This window comes from Myiozetetes cayanensis, unplaced genomic scaffold (assembly GCF_022539395.1).
Source record: "Myiozetetes cayanensis isolate MyiCay16 unplaced genomic scaffold, myiCay2020 scf6-25, whole genome shotgun sequence".
Taxonomy (NCBI): domain Eukaryota; kingdom Metazoa; phylum Chordata; class Aves; order Passeriformes; family Tyrannidae; genus Myiozetetes; species Myiozetetes cayanensis.
Genome location: NW_026087853.1, coordinates 36,179,376 through 36,200,552, shown reverse-complemented (window position 1 = coordinate 36,200,552; position 21,177 = coordinate 36,179,376). Strand labels below are relative to the sequence as shown.

Sequence of the window (21,177 nt, the reverse complement as noted above, 5' to 3'; positions counted from 1 at the left end):
GGAGGGAGGGAGGGAGGGAGCGGGCGGCCCCTCCTCGTCCGGGGCCGGTGCGGGCATGGCGGAGGGCGCGGCGCTGCGGGCCGTGAGGGGCTGCCTGGCCGCTTTCCCGCGGGAGGCCCGCGGTGAGCGCCGGGCCTGCGGGGCGGGGGCGGGGGCGGGCCGGGAGGCCGCGGGTGGCCCCGCCTGTGACAGGCGCTGGTGCCGGGCCGGCCCCGCAGCGCTTCGGGGGCACAGCCCGCCCGCCTGTGGGGAGCAATGCGGGCATGAACTGGGGCGCCCGCTGTGCTCTCAGCCTCACGTTCTCTTCTCGAGGTGACGATACAGAAAGGCCGCAGGGAGAAAAACCAACCAAACAACTGAAACTCGAGAAAACGGCCCTTTTGGGTTGTTTTCTTACGTATAAAATAGCAAAACAAAGCACTATTCGAGCTTCCCCAAAACGATCCTGTGGTATCACCTCTGTATGGGAGGTGTACCTCCTGTAGCATATGCCTTTCATCCCCAGGGATGATGGCCTGAGTTTTCTGTCTGGCTCTGAAACCCCTCAACACCTTCTAGGTTTTAACAGAGAATTTCTGGATCCAGTGGGGGTACACTGCTTTCAGTTGAGTCCCTGTGGTGTGGGATTTGAAATAGTGTGCTAGCAGGAGGCACTTCTCCCAGGATGCTGAGTAACACTGTTTGTCGTTTACCTAGACAGAGCTGGGATGGCCGGAGTCTGTACCCTATCTTGATAGGCCTCCATCCCCTCTGGAGTTTTATCGAGAGTGGGTGAGTCCAAATAAACCTTGTATAATTCGCAATGCCATCAGCCACTGGCCAGCTCTGAAGAAATGGACCTCAGCATACCTCAGGTATGAACAAGCTTTGGAGCAGGACCGGTTGTCAATTTCAGCTGACTTCACTAAAAACCCTTTGTTAATCTTTGCTTTTATTTGCAAAGTTAGCTCAGGTTCCTCCCTGCTTCTGTATGAAGGTGTTCAGTCTTTCCAAGATCAGGTGTAAATTTATTCCTTGCAAACATACAACTCTAATAGTTCTGAGGCAGCCAGGTGGGTCAGTGTTTTGGCTGTGTGCAGCCAACAGGCTCAGGCTATTGGAACCCAGCTTGCTGGAGTGGGGCTGTAGCACTGTAAGGACAGACTGACTAGTTCATGATTGAGCAAACTATTAGTCAAAAAACCAAACAATGAACATTTTAACAATGAATGAATTTTTAAAGAAAAGTCCTTCTTTAAGGGGATTTATGTTTAGACCTAAAATCTGTGGGTTAGATTTAAATCTGTAGGTTTTTAAGCTAAATTTCTCATGGAACTAAAGGCTATCATGATGTGTGTATCTATCAGTTTCTGTCCACCCCTTCTCCCTGGTCAATTGCTTTTGAACATGTGAATCCTTGAACCCTTGGATTTGGTTGGTTTGAGTGGTCACAAGAATATCAAGCTCTGTCATGATTCATGAAAGGAAGCAGCTGAAGAGGGCCCTCTGCCTGCAGGGAGGAAAACAGCTCCTTTGTGAACTTGCCTGTTAGGAGAGAATTCGGACAGGAGCAATTGGAGCAGAATGCGAGAGTCCATACCAGACAGTAGAAAATGTAAACTGGAGACACCCATCCATGGAAAGACAGCCTTCCTATTTTTACTGCCCATGAAACATGTTGTTTTTAAAATAACCAGTATCTAATATATGGGTCAATTGCAGAGCAGGCTATAAACCTTTGATTTATTTTGCAGGGAGGTAGTAGGTCCCAAGGTGGTGAGTGTGGCAGTAACACCCAATGGTTATGCAGATGCAGTGTTTCAGGACCGTTTTGTCATGCCAGAGGAGCGCCAAATGCCTTTCATGGACTTTCTGGACATTGTGGAGAAGAAAGTGACCTCTTCCAACGTCTTCTATGTGCAGAAGCAGTGTTCAAACCTCACCAAGGAGTTCCCTGAACTTGTCAGTGATGTGCAGCCTGACATACCATGGATGAGTGAGGCACTTGGTAAACCCTCTATTTCTCCTGCATTCAGTAAATATTTGCTCCAGTAATTTGGAGCTTTAAAATAATCACACTAGGTACATCCTGAATTCTTGTTCTCTTTCTGAATGCCACAGTTCAGTTTGGTTTCATACCTAATAGAATAATCCAGGTTTTAGGGTTGGATTACTTTGCAATCAGTGTCTTGGTTGTGTATTGGGACCCTCACAACTGAAAAAAATGTGGTGATAGTGCCATATAGCACTTCTTTACATTGGGTGGCTTTTCTCTGATCTAGAGTCATGTTTTGGCTCAGTGCTCCCAGTGTAGAAGGAGGTTGCTGTTATTCACAGAATGCTATTTTCGATGGAACCTGTCACAGTTACAAAGGAAGTTACAGGACAGAATTTGGCAGAAAATTATTTGAAACACTTTTAAACATGACATAAATTCTTTTTTTGTTGTTGTTGTTGACAACGTTTCTATATTCATACAGGGAAGAAGCCTGATGCTGTGAATTTCTGGCTTGGGGAATCAGCTGCTGTGACATCTTGTACGTACCATATGGCACTGTAAGTCTTCTGCGTGTTTTCAGCATAGGTTGAAGAGGGCTCATTTTGAGTTAGTGGCTCAGGAGGACTGTGTGGTTTTTCTGACAAGGCAGTTCTGTTTTAGCACGCTTTTTTTTGCATTCTTTCTTCTGCTCTTCTGTGACCTCTTGCTACTGTGTCTCTGGGTGCATCTACTTAGCATTATGTCAGGCAAAGGCACTGACAATTTATTTCATCGAATGCGTTTGCTACAATATGATGTTGTTACTTTCCCACCGACTACAAGAGGAGGAAGCAGCCTGATGATAATAGGACAAGCTGACATTTTCAATTGACTATAGTTTCTGGTGCAGAGAAGGAAATAGCACTGATTTTCTCTTTCTCCACATTTTTTTTTCCTCAATCCTAGTACATAAAGATCATTATGAGAACTTGTACTGTGTGATATCTGGAGAGAAATATTTTCTACTGCATCCACCAAGTGACCGTCCCTTCATCCCATATGGTACATCATTTTACTATGCAATATGTCTGGAAGTTGGAAGGAGGAGAGACTAAAACATAGGAAGATAAGAAAAAAAAGGAAGCAGAGATAACATTTTGAGGTTTATGCAGTATTATACTTTCCACTGTAAACAGAAACCTCTTCTATTTCATGCTGCTGGTGGTTTGTAATACAAATGTTATTATGAGGTCAGGTTTTCCAGTCCAGTGAAGTTTTAGGCTCATTGATATGCACCTTGAGTACTGTCCAGCTCTGGGCCCCTCAATTCAGGAAGGACATTAAGATGCTGGAGTGAGTCCAGGGAAGGATAGATTTGTTGGGCATCTAGAGGGTAAGTCCTATGAGGGGCAGCTGAGGGAGCTGGGGTTGTTTAGCCTGGAGAAAAGGAGGCCCAGGGGAGACCTTATCACTCTCTACAACTACCTGAAAGGAAGTTGTAGCCTGAGGCAGGGTGTTGGCCTCTTCTCCCAGGCAACTAGAGATAGGGTGAGAGAACATAGCCTCAAGGTGTGTGGGGAGATTTAGGTTGGATATTAGGAGGAATTTCTTCACAGAAATGGTGATTGAACACTGGAATGGGCTGCCCAGGGATGTAGTGGAATCATCCTCCCCAAGGTGTTTAAGGAAAGATTGGACGTGGCACTCAGTGCCATGGTCTAGCTGACATGGTGGTGTTTGGTCATGGGTTGGACTGGATGATCTCAGAGGTCTTTTCCAGCTTACTTGATTCTGTGATACTCATGGCATTCTCTTCAGCTTTTGAGTATTTAAATTATTCAAGTATCTTGTCAGTATTATAGCACGTCATCTTTAATATTTTACAGATTTGGATTCTGCTTGCTTATTCATTTCTTTTGGAAAAAAACCCAGGAAGGTTAAAAATAAGTTGTAGTTTAATTAAATATTCAAGTTACTAACTGAATATCTGAAAACTGGAGAAATGAACAAAGAGATTCTTATTGGCAGCATTGCCTGTTTTCTGTTTCTTCAAGTTGTTTTCCTATGTGCACAGCAGTAGTTTTCTTTGTTGCAGCACCATCTAGAAGATGGACAGCTTAACTTTATGCCTCATAAAATAAGGTTTTATTTTTCCCATTTCTTGACTTTCAAACCATCAGGTTAAGTGAATGCGAGGTGCAGTATGACACACATGTAATATTGCCTAGATATGTGAGCTGCTACAGTATTTTATTTATACGGCTTTTATTTTGTTTACAACCTTGATATCATAGAATTGGATAATGGTTTGGGTTGAAAGGGACCTTGAAAATCATTGAGTCAATTCCTCTGCCATTCAGTAGACCAGATTGCTCAAAGCTCCATCCAGCCTGACCTTGAACACTTCCAGTGATGGTACATCCACAACTTCTCTGGGTAACCTGTTCCAGTGCCTCATGACCCTCATTGTAAAAAATGTCTTCCTTATATCCAGTTTAATTCTAAACTGTCTCAGTATGAAACCATTGACCTTTGTCCTGTCTCTGCAGGCCTCGGTGAAAGCCTTTCTCTGTCTTTCATATAAGCCCCCTTTAGGTACTGGAAGGCTGCAATAAGGTTCTCCCAGCACCTTCCCTTCTCTAGACTGAACAACCCCAAGTCTCTCAGCCTTTCTTTGTAGGAGAGGTGGTATTGTCTGTATGTGAATGTATGAAATACTTGTGTGTGATACAAATCATACTTTGTAAAACAAAACAGTAACTTTAACAAGTTACTGTTAAAGCATAAAACAGACATAATACTTACATTTCATAGTGTGCAGTAAAAAGACAATTCCATCTTTTTGAGCATCAGGTTAATTAATGAAGAGAAACTCTCTCAAGGAGGGCTTAGAAAACCATATGCTTAAAGAAAAGCAGCCAGCAGTTTCTGAAGCAGTTGATGAGACCCATCAATTAAAATTAGAAGTGAAACGCTGACCATGAGTCACAAATAACCCTTGTGAGTGCTTCCTTGCTAGACTGACCTAAGAAAAAACACCTGAGTATAGAATGATGTGTAAGTCAGGGAAGCATTTATGACTTCTGAAAGGGAAAGAAGGCAATTCCTGCAAAGAAAGAAGATTGGAATTCCAAACAGGAAGGCAGCTTAGTATTCAGACTGACTTAAAAAAAATTATTACGAACTGTATAAAATTTGAAATGGACAAAGGGAAGGGTAGTGAGTGCAGTAAGTTGAAAAAGGTTTTGTCTTAATTTTTTTTTTTACTTGGTGGAAGTGTGACGTACCATTATTTTCTCTGAGTTGTGTCATTTAGTTCTTTCTCTGGTTCCAGAGCTCTATCAGCCAGCAACCTACCAGGTATCAGAAGACGGCTCGTTTGAAATTGTGGATGAGAAGACTGCAGATAAGGTAAAAAGTTTATAAAGAACATAATCAATATAGTAGAGTTTTAGGCACTGCTGAGCCCTCAAACTGAGCATGTTGATTGATATTTAGAAATTCTTTATTACTAGGAAGAGAATGCCCAGACATTTTAGTTGTATTTTACTATTTGCAAAGGATACCCAACTTACAGAAAAGATTTTTACTGAACACTTGAAACCATTGATGTCATAAACTGTCTTCCGTGCACCAGACTTACAGTTCCAGTTTTAAATGCATCAACAATAAATGAATTGATTGCATTCAGACTGAAATAGACCCCTCTACATTCACTGTCTTTTGACCTCTGCTCAGTTCTACATTTTGCTCTGCAGTGGTATCACCCAGTGCAATAAAACATATCTGTCTCAATGAATAAATTGTGTTTTCTTAGTTGTAGCACTGTTTGTTTGATTAAAATGTTTAGATCTCGAGGCACTTCACAAAACCTCATTAGAATCTAATCTCTTAACTTTTACCTCTGCAATGTGTGAGTAATGTTACAACAGAACTTGAGCTGGGGTTTGTTCTCCATTTCCAGAGTGGCACTCATGGAATGTCATTCCTGTAACACATTAAATTGGAATGCTGAGGTTTATAATTTTCTAGGGCATAGAAGAAATTAGTGCAGGCAAGAGGGATTTTACAGCAAGAAGAGGTGTTTTAGCTGCTGGGAATAAAAATTAGCTTAAGAAGAAAAGAGGAATTTATAAAAAGACTGGTGCAGATAAAGTATATAAATACTGAATGTAGGAGGAACGAGTGACTTAAGGGGCTGGTGGTGTTCTGAAAGTATACTACGGGACTGATCTGTTCCAAATTACATGTGGGAAACTGTTTAGCTGTGCATGTTTTGCTAGATAAAGTACATGTTTTTAACCTAGTAAGTTTGACTATCAGTTGATTTTCTGGAATCTTGCTGGAATTTTTTGCCAGGGTCAGTACCATATACACATTCTTTTGTCTTCAGGTGCCCTGGATCCCTCTGGATCCCTTGAACCCCAATCTGGAACTGTATCCAGAGTATGCTCAGGCACAGCCTTTGCAGTGTACAGTGAAAGCTGGTGAGATGTTATATCTGCCTTCTCTCTGGTTCCATCATGTTCAGCAATCACATGGCTGTATAGCAGGTAAAAGACACAGTATTTCCAGATGCATTTGTGAACTGTGGTGGGTGTGCAGCTAGATATAGAATCATAGAATCATAGAATAGATTGGGTTGGAAAAGACCTCCAAGATCATCAAGTCCAACCCCTGATCCAACTCTAATTACTATATCATGGCACTAAGGGCCATGTCCAATCTCTTTTTAAAAACTTCCAGGGATGGTGAATCCACCACCTCTCTGGGCAGGCCGTTCCAATGCCTGATCACCCTCTCTGTAAAGAATTTCTTCCTAACATCTAACCTAAACTTCCCCTGGCAGAGCTTGAGCCCATGTCCCCTTGTCCTGTTGTTGGTTGCCTGGGAGAAGAGACCAACCCCCACCTGGCTATAACTTCCCTTCAGGTAGTTGAAGAGAGTGATGAGGTCACCTCTAAGCCTTCTCTCTCTAGACTAAACAATCCCAGCTCCCTCAGCCTCTCCTCATAGGACTTGTGCTCAAGTCCCTTCACCAGCCTGGTTGCTCTTCTCTGGACCCGCTCCAGCACCTCAATATCCTTCCTGAACTGAGGGGCCCAGAGCTGAACACAATACTCAAGGTGCGGCCTCACCAACGCAGAGTACAGGGGAAGGATCACTTCCCTGCTCCTGCTGGCCACACTGTTCTTGATGCAGGCCAGGATGCCATTGGCCTTCTTGGCCACCTGGGCACACTGCTGGCTCATGTTCAGCCTCCTGTCAATCCAGACCCCCAGGTCCCTTTCCACCTGGCTGCTCTCCAGCCACTCTGTGCCCAGCCTGTAGCGCTGCAGGGTTGTTGTGGCCAAAGTGCAGGACCCGGCACTTGGCCTTGTTGAACTTCATCCCATTGGAGTCAGCCCAACTCTCCAGTCTATCCAGGTCCCTCTGCAGAGCCCTCCTGCCTTCTGGTAGGTTGACACTCCCTCCCAACTTGGTGTCATCAGCAAATTTGCTGATGATGGACTCAATCCCTCATCTAGGTCATCGATAAAGATGTTAAACAGGACTGGGCCCAGCACTGATCCCTGGGGGACACCACTGGTGACCGGCTGCCAGCTGGATGCAGCCCCGTTCACCAGCACTCTCTGGGCCCGGCCCTCCAACCAGTTCCTAACCCAGCACAGAGTGCCCCTGTCCAAGCCATGGGCTGCCAGCTTTTCCAGGAGTATATTATGGGAGACAGTGTCAAAGGCTTTGCTGAAGTCCAGATAGACCACATCCACAGCCTTCCCCTCGTCCACCAGGTGAGTCACCTGATCGTAAAAGGAGATCAGGTTGGTCAAGCAGGATCTGCCCCTCCTAAACCCGTGCTGGCTGGGTCTGATTCCTTGTCCATCTTGTAGGTGCTGTGTGATTGCACACAGGATGATCTGTTCCATAACTCTGCCAGGCACCGAGGTCAGGCTGACAGGCCTGTAGTTACCAGGGTCAGCCTTGCAGCCTTTTTTTATGGATTGGGGTGATATTTGCCAACTTCCAATCATGTGGGACCTCCCCAGTGAGCCAGGACTGTTGGAAGATAATGGAGAGCGGCTTGGCAAGCTCTTCTGCCAGCTCCTCATTACCCTAGGATGGATCCCATCTGGTCCCATAGACTTGTGAGGATCCAGGTGGCTCAGTAAGTCACTAACTATTTCCTCCTGGAATACAGGGGGGCTATTTGGTTTCCTCTCTCTGTCTACCAGCTCCAGAGGCCAGTTGTCTTGAGGGCCACCTGTCTTACTGGTAAAAACTGAGGCAAAGTAGGTGTTAAGTACCTCAGCCTTCTCCTCATCTCTATTAACTATGTTTCCCTCCGAGTCCATCAAAGAATGGAGGTTTTCTTTGCCCCTCCTTTTGTTATTAATGTATTTATAGAAGCACTTTTTATTATCCCACAGGAAAGCATCAGTGGGACCAAAGGTCCCTTTCAAGTTATCTACCTTTCTGCAGGTTGAGATAACAATCTTGGCAGATCCCATGGGGCTGCCTCCTTGCAGCCTGTTTTGTGTATAATTGGTAGCTTGGTTGACAAGTGGTTGGGATGTAGCAGAAGACAAAGTTTTTCTAGTTGTCAGGTCTGGAGAAGGATAGCTAATGCAGTGATCACGATCAGTTTCTGCTTAAGACATGGAGTAAGCAGTTTGTCTGTCTAGCCTGCTAGCTGTGAATGGTCATCTACATATGTTTTGCAAAGAAACTGCATGTTGCATGTGCCATTATCACATGGGAAAAAAGCCTCAAACCCTGGAGAAAGAAAAGGAAACCAGAAAGTGAATGACTTTTAGGCATGGATGTGGACACAATAGGAAAGATATCCTGTTTTCATGTGAGCTGAAATGCTCTGACCCAGTCTCTTTCCTTGCTAATAAGCCTGTGTTTGTTATTGTTCCCCTGCATTTACCAAAAGTCTTGTTGTCTCTTTATTTGTAGGATTTATCATCACCTCTCTATCTCTTTTTTTTTGTTTGTTTTTCCTTCCCCAAGAGAGTTCCAGAATTTCAAACGTTGCTCATTTGGTGCAGGTGGAGTGGTGGGGATAGTACAAAGTATTATTGTCACATCCCTAAAGTTTTGCAAGGTTTGAGGGAGAGATTTTTGCTGTGCTTTACCTGGAATAATGCTGTCTGTCAAGAAAAAATACTTTGAACAACACATCATTAGTATTAGTGTAACACTGCAAATATTGCAAGCCCTTTTTGTCAGTACTTGTGATTCTGTGATAAAAAGACAAGTCACCGGTAGAGCAGTATTTCTGATTCTCTTTCCCCAGCGCTGTTGCATCAGTCCTCTAAAAAAATCAGATGTTTTAGAAGAAGTAGTGTTGTTTCCAGCTGCAAGCCCCTGGCCACTCTTTTTTTCTCCATTTAGAAGAAATGCAAAAGAGTTTGAGTTTATTTGGCCTTTAGTCTGTTAACTGCAGTACAGTCTGTACACACTTGAAAAATCAATATTCTCTGGGTTTCGGTCCACTGAATGTCTGAAGCTAGAGTATATCTTCCTCCAAGAAGCGTTGATACAATATTACAGTGCTTGGCTTAATTTTTCTAGGAGACATACACCAAAATTAACACAGGAAGCAGAACTAAAGCACTGTCTAATTGATGGCCATTGTGAAGTAGTGGTGAATTTGCCATCCTTTATACAGGAAGAAGGGTTCCTATCCAGATATTAAACTTTGTGGTTTGATATTTTTTGTATAAACAGAACCATGTTTTCTGTTCCTAAACATTTTACCAACTTCTGCTTCAAGGAATCTCCAATATAGAGTATGAAGAGGAATGGTTTTGGACTAAGAAAGAGTTGCACTGGCAGCACTATTAAAGAACACCATTGTTTGCTTATGTTATTTTTGGCTGTAGTCAAAGATTTGCTAATTCCAAAGTTCATTCAGAAATGACGAAAAACCTGTGCTAACTGAACTGTGTAAAAGTCTATGAACATTTGTAAATCATTACATTCTAGCCTTAGAAATGTTCTTCCCTTTTCTTGTCTCCTCAGTGAATTATTGGTATGACATGGAATATGACCTTAAGTACAGCTATTATCAACTACTAGATGGTCTCACAAAAGCTGTGAAAACGCTATAGCAGAGATGGGAGACTCAAGCTTGTGATCTGTCTTTCTGATGCGATACAATCGTCAGCATCTTGTGACTGGAGTATGAACATGACTCACACAAAAAGAACTGAACATTAAATTATCATCAACAATGCCTGTGAAACAGATCATGGCTACTTTGCTTGATTTCAGATTTTTTGGCTTGTAAGGAGGAGGTTTGATAACAGCATTTTTAGGCCTTTGCATGTTGCCTCAGTGATGGTGAGCAAAATAGAACTTGAAGGGAGGCAATCCAGGTTTTGAAAAACCCCAAAACAGAAGCCCTGACTGTTCAGATCTACACACTGATTTCATAACAACCCAAGTAGGCAAGGAAGGATCTGCTCTGCCACTCACCTGTGCTTCAGGCTGCATCTGTCCAACACATGCATTCTGTTTAAGGCAAAAGTTCTGCACAATTGTAATTCACCAACTTCAGTGGCTCTGGTGTTTTAATGGTGAGAAACTACAACTTCTGGAATAAATAGGTCAGTTCAAATGTTTCTTTCTGTACTGTTTTTTTGTCCCAAGTGATATGATGGCTGAAGGACATCTAGGAGGTCATGCAAAACTCAATGGCTATTTTCCATGTTAAGCTACATATTTTAATTGATGTTTTTTATTTCTTTCCACTGTTGTATTTAAATGTAACTGCATTCTCTTTCATCCTGAGGGGTCATTTTAGAGTTACCTTGCCAGATCTACAGTCCATCTCCATATTATCTGTGGTCTTGTGGCATAATGTGTGATTCTGCAGGCTCATTCTGCGCCAATAATTGCTGCCTGACACATGGTCAGGCAAGATGTGTGAACCAGGAGCCTTTTTCTGCAGCCTCAATTCCCATTTGTATTCCATGGAAGGGGTTGAGACTACTCATGTCTGAGACCCAGAGGGTAGGACTAGAAGGCTATTAAATACACAAACATTGCAAAAGTATAATATAAATAATAGTAAAAACCCCAAAAGATAGTGTTTATAGTCAAATCTTCAAACAACTCCTTAAAAACATTAGCAGTATGGGGGTAATTTATTTTCCATGTATTAATTAAGAAAATACAGATACCCTTTAGATAAGATTGATTGTAAAGAGAAATGCAGGGGTTTTTTTACTTTGTCTGTTTCTTTTGCTTTTTAAAGAAACATAGCATAAAATTTCATTTTATCATGGGATGCTTGTCCAAAAATTGCTGAAAGCTCAAGAGGAATTAAAAGCAGGCTTTGTTTCACGGCTAAATTAAGATATCACGTTACTTCAGACTTCCCAGCTTGTTTGTGTTTATTGTGCCTCGGCAAAGGTGCCCAGGCCAGTTCTGCAGTCAAATCTGGAATTTCCTGCAGTCGGGGCGGAAAGGCAGTTTGAATATCTTTTTGCTACTTTGAGGATTTTTTAATTTAGTCTCTTTCTCTAATCAAAAGTTAAAGCACACGCTAAGAAGTGACAGCCTGTGTCTGTGCAAGTGGACGGTGTCACTGTGCCACCTCTCTGCCGGAGTGCCTGGAGAGAGGCGTGCTCTGAACTACGGCTCCCAGCAGCCCGCGCTGGCCGACTGAAGGAAGTGGTCACGGTGGTTCCTCCTGGACTTTGGGCAGGGATTTTAAGCCTGAGAGGCGGCGGTCTGCTGGCGGTGCTGCCTCACGCAGTTTCACGCGACCCGTGTCTCGCCCCAAAAAAGGTCCGCTGGGATGGCGGTGCAGGTGATGGTCCTGCCTTCCCCCAGGTGTCTGTTCGATGACCCTGTGCAGATCCGTGTGGTGGGTCTCCAGCCGCAGCAGGCGGTCACCCTTCGAGCGAGCCTGGTGGATGAGAGCGGGGAGCTTTTCCAAGCCCACGCTCACTACAGAGCTGGGAGCAGCGGAGAGCTCGACCTCAGCTGCTCCCCAGCCCTGGGGGGCAGCTACTTGGGAGTGGAGCCGATGGGACTGCTGTGGTCTCTGCAGTCTAAAACGCCCTATAAGCGGCTAGCAAAGAGGAATGTCCTGACCCCTTTCTGTGTGGACTTGGAAGTGTATGAGGGCCATGGGGACATGAGCCGCTTGCTGGGAAAATGTGCCAACGAACGATGGTTTTTAGGAGAGGGGGTGAAGAGGATTTCAGTCAGAGAAGGTCGTCTGAAAGCAACCCTCTTCCTCCCTCCTGGTGAGTTTTAATTCCATTCTGGTTTAGCAGGTGTGACTTACACAACATATTATGCCCCGTGTCCCCTGGATGCACTCAGCAACTCAGAGCAAAGCCTCAGCTAACGATTCCCTCAGCCTGTGTTTGGTCCAGATACTTGGATCCTCACAGCAGAGCAGGGAGGAGCAGGACCAGTCGGGTCAGTGGCTGAGGAGGGAGTGCGGTGGTGCAGGGAGGGCAGCAGTGGTAGCACAAGGTGTCTCCTGGTTCTTTTAGTTGAGGCAGGTCAGGACCTCTCCTGCAGTGAGAGCCCTGGCAAAAACTGTGTTTATTTCTTAGCTGTTCTGTTTAGCTGACAGGACAGAGAGGCCCCTGGGCTTTGGCAGAGCTGCGATACATGACAGCTCTGGCTGTGATGTGAAGAATGATGAGGCATGGTGGGAGCACTGGACTCAGGCTGCAGCCAGCCTAGGCTGCTCCAGCAGCTGCCACACATCTTCCTGCAGGATCTGGGCTTGCCTGTCTGTCTCTCTCTTTAGCTTAGGAAAAGCCAAAGCAAAAAGGCTCTACCTGGTTGAGCAGCTGATCTGCAAGGGATATTTAGGAAGATGGGAGGCAAATGGAAAAATCAAGGTCTTAATTAAACTGGTACCATATTCCACAACTTCATACTGAGACAGTGCTGAGGCTGGATCCTGTGCAAAGCTGCTTTGAGCAATGAAGTGTTTCAGTTCCTTGAGCAGAACTTAAACATGACTATCTTGCTCTAATTAATGAATAGTTCCTTACAGCAGCTGAAACATCAAAGCTTGTATGGGAAGTCTGGCTATAAGAATGAGCAGAGCAGCATCAGGAAAGGAAGGTGCTATTGCTGCAGGAGGAGAGCTGAGAAGCCCAGGGGTAGTTACCTATATCATACTGAAGGCTGAACTGGCATAGATCAGTGCTGGTGTTTGTGAGTATATTTCATAACCCAAGTGTCCCCTCCCTGGCAAACCCAGCACAGTTCCTAAAGAAGTGCTGCTCATGCAATAATACTGTTTATTTATTGATCTCCAATGGCCCGAAAACATCTAGGCCAATGTCAGCAAAATTCATGATGGGAGAAGGATGTCCAACCTATGACTTCCTATAATGAGTTTCTAAGAGAGAGAAGAAATATCCAAATTCATGTCCTTATGGTGATTTTGTGTGTGCCTGAGAACAACAGCCACTTCAAAAAGCTTCAGAGGATGGTTTTCTTCTGATATCTGTTGATGTGTGCTGGAAGGGCACCACTGAAATGACAACTGTAGGAACTTTTCTCTTTGCTGGTACACTTTGCTATACATTCTCCTTTGTTGCAGGACCTGGCCCATTCCCTGGACTTGTTGATTTGTATGGATCTGGAGGAGGTCTTGTTGAATACAGAGCAAGTCTCCTGGCTAGCAGAGGCTTTGTGACCCTGGCTGTTGCTTACATGGCCTTTGAAGATATCCCTACTACTCCAGAGGTTCTTGAACTGGGCTATTTTGAGGAAGCTGTGAACTTTTTGCGGAAGCAGCAGCAGGTAAGAGACAAAGTATGGTGCTCTTCCTGTTGGAAACTATTTTGCAGTTTTCTAATTGGAATATGTATATCACTGAATGCAACTAAGTTTCTGAAACGTTAGAAGGAAACAACAGTGTCTGAAAGACAATGTGATCTTGAGAGATGGAAAAGCATGTGCTTCACCTCGAATTTTGCAAGTAGCTGGGTAGCTGGTTTTGCACAGCATCTTGTAACAGTCCATAATATGCTGGCAAATTTGTGAAAGATTAAATCAAAGCAGTTCCTGGACTAGAAGTACAAAACTGCTTAAGCAGTAAATCTTATTTTTTCCCAACTTTTGCATCTTTCAAGATTTTAGAGGGGAAAACAATCCATTGATTATATTACAGGCTTTTGATTCTGTTTCACAAGAAGTGTCCTTCTAAAGTTTCAAAAGAGAATAGCAGGAAACTTTAACAAAAGAATTCCTTACAGTTGTGGCACTGGAGGGTGTGACACATCTTAAACTGAGGCTGTGTTTCAAAAAGTGTGTAGGATGAAAAAGACACTTAATAGCAATGTATCATCATACTGAACTCAAAAGTGACCAAGAGATACTGAGTAACATTTAAAATTTTAATGGAGTGCTGCTTAAAGAGGTATTAATTTCACTAAGTTATTTACTTTCTAGAACATGGACACCAGGATTGTAACCAGTGTGAGAGCAGAATTCAACCTTGCTTGTCTTCTTTCTCATAGAGCTCTGAAACGTCTAGAATTTGATATGAAGGGTCACTGAGCCTCAGGTGTAATGAACTTCTAAGGCAAAACAGAAAATAACAGGTCAGCTGTAGGAGAGTATTAAAAAATTGTGAATAAAGAAATTTGATGTAAGTAAACCCATTAAAAAGTGGTTTGGAGATAGGAACAGTAAAAGATTCCATACCGAGACTGGATGTCTAGCCAGGATGTGGAGGGAGTAAAGAGGCTTTGTTTGTAGAGGTCACCAGGAAGGACAAGTGTTACAGGAGGAGAGATGTTGAAGAGCTGTGGAATTCATAGTCACTCTTGCAGAGCCTCAGCAGAGGGATAGATGAAGGATTGATATAACCTGAACAGAGAGAGCGAAGGGGCAATATACAGGTGGTCTTAGATGGATGAGTGAGAAAGCAGAACATTATGTCAGCTCAGGAAATAAGGAGTAGTTGATAATGTTGTTTTCATAACTCTGTTTCAGGTGAAAGATACTGGGATTGGTGTTTTGGGCTTGTCTAAAGGAGCTGATCTAGCCCTTTCCATGGCCACATTTCTACCTGGCATCAAGGCAGCTGTCAGCATATCTGGAAGTTGTTTTAATTCCTTCATTCCACTGAAGGGGAATGGCTTCACTATTCCTCCCCACCCATATAATCTGGAGAGGATGAAAATCAGTGATGACTCTGGCCTAGTAGATTTTTCAGATGTCTTAGATGATCACAGGGACCCAGCAACTTGGGATTGTCGCATTCCAGTGGAGAGGTCCTTAGCCAAGTTCCTGTTCTTGTCTGGACTGGATGACACAAACTGGAAAAGTGACCTGTATTGCCAGGATGCTGTTCAGCGCCTTCAGCACTTTGGACGGGAAGTGGAGTTTTACTCCTATTCTGGAGCAGGGCACCTCTTGGAACCACCATACTTGCCTCTGTGCCGGGCTTCAATCCACAGAGTGCTTGGGATGTTTGTGTCTTGGGGAGGGCAGTGGAGGGAGCATGCTAAAGCCCAAGAAGATGCATGGCGCAGGATACAGGCCTTTTTCTGGCAGCATTTAATGGACTCAGACATCCCTAAGAGCAAGCTATAGTGGAAGTTGTCAAAGATGCTGGGGTTGATATTTCAGTACTCACTAAATCTTGGAAACTCATCAAAAGTTTCCTGGACTGCCTTTCTCTAAATCCCACTGTTACATCACTGTTTATTTTCTTTCTCCTAATAGTTTTCCATTTTTTAGTTGAATTTCGGCTGACTTCTGGCCACAGCTTCACTGTATCTTGGCACCGTCTGGTCTGCCTGTGTGCTGCAGTCTGACCTAGCATCCCGTCATGTAGATTGCATTTGTAATGAGCTATTTTTACCCTCGATCTGCAGCCGTCTCCTTCCATAAGAGGGAATACTCTCACAGGAGGAGTTTTCCACTGAATTATTTAGGAATATTATTTCTATAGGAAACTACCATTAAAAATAAGAATACTTTCCATCAGCAAATCAACAATGAGGTGACTGATGCTTTCATACAGTTGTTACATTGTCACATTCAGCAATCAGGTACGAGGAAAACTGTGTTGAAACTAGAGGATGAAGGGAGCTGACTGGTGACTCCATCGACAATGATGGCACATGGGATTTCTTTGGTTTTTTGCTCTGGAATGAAAGCTTTGCTACCCAGTTAAAAGCCCTTTGTCATTTGGATGGCAGCTGCCAAGAAAGACTGAAAAAGCTGATTTAGCTGAACAGCTCTGTGCAGAAAATATTCCAGCCAATTCACTTTCACTGAGAATATTTTTAAAATGAAACTCAGATTTGAAACTTGTCTTCAGGAAACAGAAACTAGACGCAGACTAATATGAAATAACTGGAAATGTCTTAATTTCAATAAAGTGCTTCTTTCTGTTCTTGAGCATGTTTTTAAGTATTTTGCCGAAGATGTTGATATTTAATGTTTCTTCTGCTGAAGAGATGATTTAGACAAATAGGGCTATAAGGCTAAGATCACATTTTTTTTCCAAGTTAATAGCAAAAATTCTACTAATTGCAGCCTGTTGAATCAGAGTAATTTATATAGTTTCTCCAGGCCTACTGAATACAGACAACATTATTCAAGAGCAATGCAAATTATTTAATTAAAGATAATAGACCTTTAGCTGCAAGAGATCCTCTGCCAAGCACAACTGATAAAACTAATAAAAATTGGATGGGAAAAGCTGTTCTTGTAATCTGCTTGTGATAAAATAGAGCATCAGATAACATGAATGTAATGTAACATGAATGGCTTCTTACTCAGGTGAAGCGGTGTCTCTGGATGGCTTCTACAAGCAAGGTTGTTTCACAGCCATGGGACAGAAGGGATGAAGTGAGAGATGAGAACATACGTTGTGCGGTGTAATTTAGAGGCAACTTCTCCATTTCTTTTTTCTGTTTCCTGTGTGTGTTTGGAATTCTAAATATTTAGATGTTTGTTTTGTTTTTTTTTTATAAATTCAATACTTAGTAATTTCTCTAATATGTTACCAGATAATTTGTTATCAAGCTGAGGGATAAGACCAATGTTTAAGGTCAAAATACAAATAGTAAAGATTTTTTTGGTATCAGTATTTTTCTAAGAAATTTATAATTCTACCCTTTCAGAAAAAAAAATCACTATTCTCTACTTTTTAGTGCTCCATATACATTATTCAAAAATGGAATCTGAGCCAAATGTAGTATTAAGCACAGATAAAGTGATACTTTGTGTTTGGCAAGAAGGAAGATTAATAATTCGAATGAACTAATGCTCCTTGCAGCATTTACTGCAAAATATCCCTGCTATTTTACATTGTCCAGGAGAAAAACTAGAAATGCTGAAAAAGTCTTAAAAAAATTGTCCAAGCAAAATTGACATTAAACCTAAAAATTTCTGGACCCTGACTCTAGATAGCACTTAAAAAAATAATTAAATTAGTTACATTCTATTTATTTAGGATTATATCTTTTCAGTTGGAGCCCCTGCTGGTCTAGTGGTAAAGGCGCCGCGCTATCACCGCGGAGACCCGGGTTCGATTCCCGGTCAGGGCCACTCCCGGGCAGGTGGGGCTCGTTAGCCCTTAAAGGCAACCCACCTACGTCCTAAGGACCTCGCTGCCACCGTCCAAGCTCGCTTGGCCCCGGCAGATGAACCTTAGGATTAAAGGGTGGGCTCAGTTCCGCGCACACTGTGTCTCACCTAAAAAATCCAATGCGCAGGCTGGAAGGTGGAAAGACCTTCCCCGGATCTTCGCTCGCGAAGACTGGCCATTATATCTTTTCAGTGACTTCAGCTACTGAACTTTCAACATATTGCGTTTAGACTGTAAATATATTTTTGCATTAATGTCACTTCAGTGAAAGGTGTTGTTTTATACTTTTCTTGACTGTTTTAAGAATACCTTTCTGCACAGAGGGACACTCATGCCTTTTTTCCCGATCTAACTGGGAAGTAATCCTGTGGAAAAAACCAAAACACAAAATATTAAAATGTTCAGCTAGATCAAAGAAGGAAAGAGCAGGAATGAGCATGGGGTTATCAGGAGAAGCAGGGGTGAGTAATTCTGTGCCAAGCCAAGGTAATTGAGAAACTAGCAGAGTTTTTATTTACGTTTGTAATAACTAATCCACCTGATTCTAAATTGTGAGCCATTTCTGTATACAGTGAAGTGAATGGTTGGTGGCTCGTTGTGTGCTGCCCCCATTTACAGTGGATCTGGTCCTGAAGGAGTAAGGTGTTCATCAGTGGAGAGAAGATTGTGAAATGTGAATGTCAGATAGGAGACAAGCTGGATAGACGTTTCAAGGGAGATGTCCTGCATAGGAACAGAGCATTTGCATAACTCTACCTTCAACTAGAAGAGAAATTTCAAATGCACTGGTATCATTTTAATATGCTATGAATTCAGAAAGATAGTTTTGAATCAATAAGCCTGTGCCATCTGCAAGACACTATCCCTGGATAGTGTCATTCTCAAATATCAAGCACTAACTCAAAATGAATTAATTTTTCTGGTGTAGGTGCTGGCTGCAAAGTGCTTTGGCTCCAGCCATTCTCCCATATCTGGATCATTTCAGAGAAGAGATACATGTTGTCTTGATGCAGGAAGACTACTTTGATATCTAACAGCATCATTACTGTTGTAGTGGGAGAGAAAGAAATCAGTAGTCTGTACTTTTTGGTGGAAATATCATATCCAATTGCTGAAACAGCCCAACAATTACTGCTTCAATGCCAGTCTATATACAACTCCCTGTAAAGCTGAGACTTCCTAGGCTCTATTTAGACAGCAATGTACAGGGGCAACTATGTTCTTTCAAGCCTTCCAGGAATTTTGTTCTTGCTGTGGCCATCTTCCCTCATCTGAGGGTGTAATGTCTGCTTTCTCTTTTTTTCTCTATCTTTGACAGTTTTGCTCCCATCTCACTGACCATGACCCAGGCTATTCCAATTCCAGGGCACTTTGCATGATCTGCTGATGGAGGGAGAGCACCCTCAGCAATATGTAAGGCCAAGACCAGAAGGGTATATGGTAACACTGGCAATGAGGAGCCATGAATGCTTTGACTGGTGAAGACTAGGAATATTATGTTTTCCATTGAAAAATTGCCTCAAACTGGTCTTGTTTCTGGCAAGCTACCTTTAGGTAGGCCAGAAGGACAACTTTGCACTGAGAATGAGACCTGTTCAGTATATTTATAGTGGCTAATGACCGTATGCAGCATGTGTTGTATGTGATCAGGAACACTAGAAAGTGCACCATGTGTGGCACCTCAGCAGCAAAAAATGAGGTTTGGAGAGTGATAGGCTATTTGGATGGGTCATTCAGTCTGTACTAGTGGTTAACCTGAAGTAGTTTTTGTTAGTTTAAATATTGACCTAGTAGAGTGTTTAGTTTTCAAGAATTATGCCAAGGAGACCTTGAGGTGGCAGTTGTTTTCACGTTGTTCATTTCTGGTTGAGATTGCTGTTACCAAAAGGATGGTATGGGACAGTTTTGGTTGTGCTTGATTAAAAGTAACATCTGCAGTAATCAGCTAGTTTGACTATGTCTGAGTGTAAGGGAACTGGTGGTCACAGAGCAGCCAAGTCTGGGTACAGAGCCAAGGGTTGGCTAAATAACCAACCATTATGACTGAGCAGGAGCGAAGCACTGGGAAAATCCATTAGTATCACACTAGCAGAACTTGGGTATCTGTAGATACCATTCTTGTTCAAATCCAGCCTGCTCAACCTCCAATTTCTGGTGAGAGAACTTGCAAAATGGGAGACATCTGTGATGTGGATGTTACCTCCCTGTGTGACATCAGATATATACACAGATGACTGTGAAATTTGTACATAGTGATGTATGTAAATGATACCATTTGTCTTGGAGCAAGATGAAAGGAAAAATCTTTCAATCTGAACTGATTCTTTATGAGAATCTCCTATGCAGTTAGGTTGATATTACATTGATAAATACAGCCAGTGATTAAACTGCATTTGTTTACAGTTCTGGACACTGAGCCTAAAATTTCAAGCATTAAACAAGGGCTTAGAAGGCACACTTTGACATTGTGCAGAACTTGAGAACGACTCTATCAGCTGGACTTGGTGCGTTTGGCTGCTGAGCAGTCAGCAGTTCTCTAGCTCCCTGCCAGGCACTGAGTGTGATGTGAATACTGATCTACTGTACTGGTCCTTGATGCTACTGTCAGAATAGTGCTCATACTAGATTTAAACCTGCAAACAGATAAAGTATATTTGTTTCTTGCATCAACTGATGTCCAGATGTTAGAAAGATAAATTGCTTGTTGATAGAATTGCCTTGTTAAGGGTTAGGGCTTGACATACTTCAATGATCTCAGACCTAGGGGGAGGTTAACAAAGTTTGGGAAGAAGGATATACTACTACAGTGGACACAAATAATGCAGAATTTGTGGACCATGAGGACATTTGGCAGAACTCCCAAAATCTCCAGCATGTGGCTTTGGGCTGCTGCCAATGGACTGAAGAGACGACATGCTGCTTTAGCTTTGGGGACGTTTCATGGTGTCCTCTCCTCCAATATAGGCAAATGCGATTAAAAAATCATCTTTGTGATGTATCTGCCAAACTATATCTGGCTGCCACTTTATCGTGAATATTCATAGTGCTGTTTGCAGTATGGGGTAGGTAAATGCCAACTATAAACCCATCCAAAGCCTTTCGTTATTCTGATAGCCTTCATTACCTTCCTGACTTTTTTCTCTAGAAGGGATTATAACTCAGGAAGACAGCTACATGCTATCCTTCCCTGTAGTTAAGGATCAAGGTTGAAATCCTGGTTGTTGGTCCAGATTTATAAACAGACATATGAAACAGACTGTGCTGTGTGTATTGGTGGTTGATTAATGTGACAGTGTTGAAGGCTTTAAATAAAAAAGGTCAGATGCCCTAGAGACTTCTGCTGAATACCTGATCATTTTTTATAGAATAATTTGTATGCTAGAAACATGGTGGCTGGTAAACACAGCTGTTCTGGTAAAACTGCTTCCTTCAGTTTATGGGTTATCTTGCATCTGCAGGTAGAAAAAACAGTCAGACCCTCAGACACAATTCAACTAATTAGGCCACTGACACTAGCTGAGACACTTTTGAAAAAAAAAATAAGAAGAACATATTCAAAAGAAGAAAGTGATACAGATTGAGTGTGCTCTATTCTACTAGCAGTGCAAAACCAACCCAT

The 21,177-nt window shown here is 42.8% G+C and overlaps 3 protein-coding genes across 3 annotated transcripts in view; all 3 read left to right on the top strand.

The window, feature by feature from the left end:
• Positions 1-34: 34 nt before the first annotated feature.
• Positions 35-10,119, top strand: JMJD7 (jumonji domain containing 7). Its single transcript, XM_050337008.1, has 8 exons — positions 35-122; positions 701-854; positions 1,734-1,987; positions 2,460-2,516; positions 2,924-3,019; positions 5,292-5,368; positions 6,351-6,510; positions 9,986-10,119. Exons 1-8 carry the CDS (start codon positions 56-58, stop codon positions 10,072-10,074), a joined length of 954 nt encoding a protein of 317 aa, XP_050192965.1. The 5' UTR covers positions 35-55; the 3' UTR covers positions 10,075-10,119.
• Positions 10,120-11,768: 1,649 nt separating this feature from the next.
• Positions 11,769-17,482, top strand: LOC126651279 (acyl-coenzyme A thioesterase 1-like). Its single transcript, XM_050337007.1, has 3 exons — positions 11,769-12,222; positions 13,548-13,750; positions 14,948-17,482. The coding sequence occupies exons 1-3, from the start codon at positions 11,769-11,771 to the stop codon at positions 15,548-15,550; spliced, it is 1,260 nt and encodes a 419-aa protein (XP_050192964.1). The 3' UTR covers positions 15,551-17,482.
• LOC126651278 (cytosolic phospholipase A2 beta-like) overlaps positions 16,758-21,177 on the top strand; it is a 61,535-nt gene continuing 57,115 nt past the window's right edge. The window contains exon 1 of the mRNA XM_050337005.1: positions 16,758-16,845. The gene's annotated coding sequence lies outside the window, so the exon portion shown is untranslated. The remainder of the gene's footprint in view (positions 16,846-21,177) is intronic.

Bases quoted from the DNA above. Each gene is read 5' to 3' on its own strand.
- JMJD7 (XM_050337008.1), top strand. From the start codon at position 56: ATGGCGGAGGGCGCGGCGCTGCGGGCCGTGAGGGGCTGCCTGGCCGCT. The intron at 123-700 runs GTGAGCGCCGGG...TTACCTAGACAG, and splicing joins TTTCCCGCGGGAGGCCCGCG to AGCTGGGATGGCCGGAGTCT. The intron at 2,517-2,923 runs GTACGTACCATA...CCTCAATCCTAG, and splicing joins ATCAGCTGCTGTGACATCTT to TACATAAAGATCATTATGAG.
- LOC126651279 (XM_050337007.1), top strand. From the start codon at position 11,769: ATGGCGGTGCAGGTGATGGTCCTGCCTTCCCCCAGGTGTCTGTTCGAT. The intron at 12,223-13,547 runs GTGAGTTTTAAT...CCTTTGTTGCAG, and splicing joins AACCCTCTTCCTCCCTCCTG to GACCTGGCCCATTCCCTGGA. The intron at 13,751-14,947 runs GTAAGAGACAAA...ACTCTGTTTCAG, and splicing joins TTTTGCGGAAGCAGCAGCAG to GTGAAAGATACTGGGATTGG.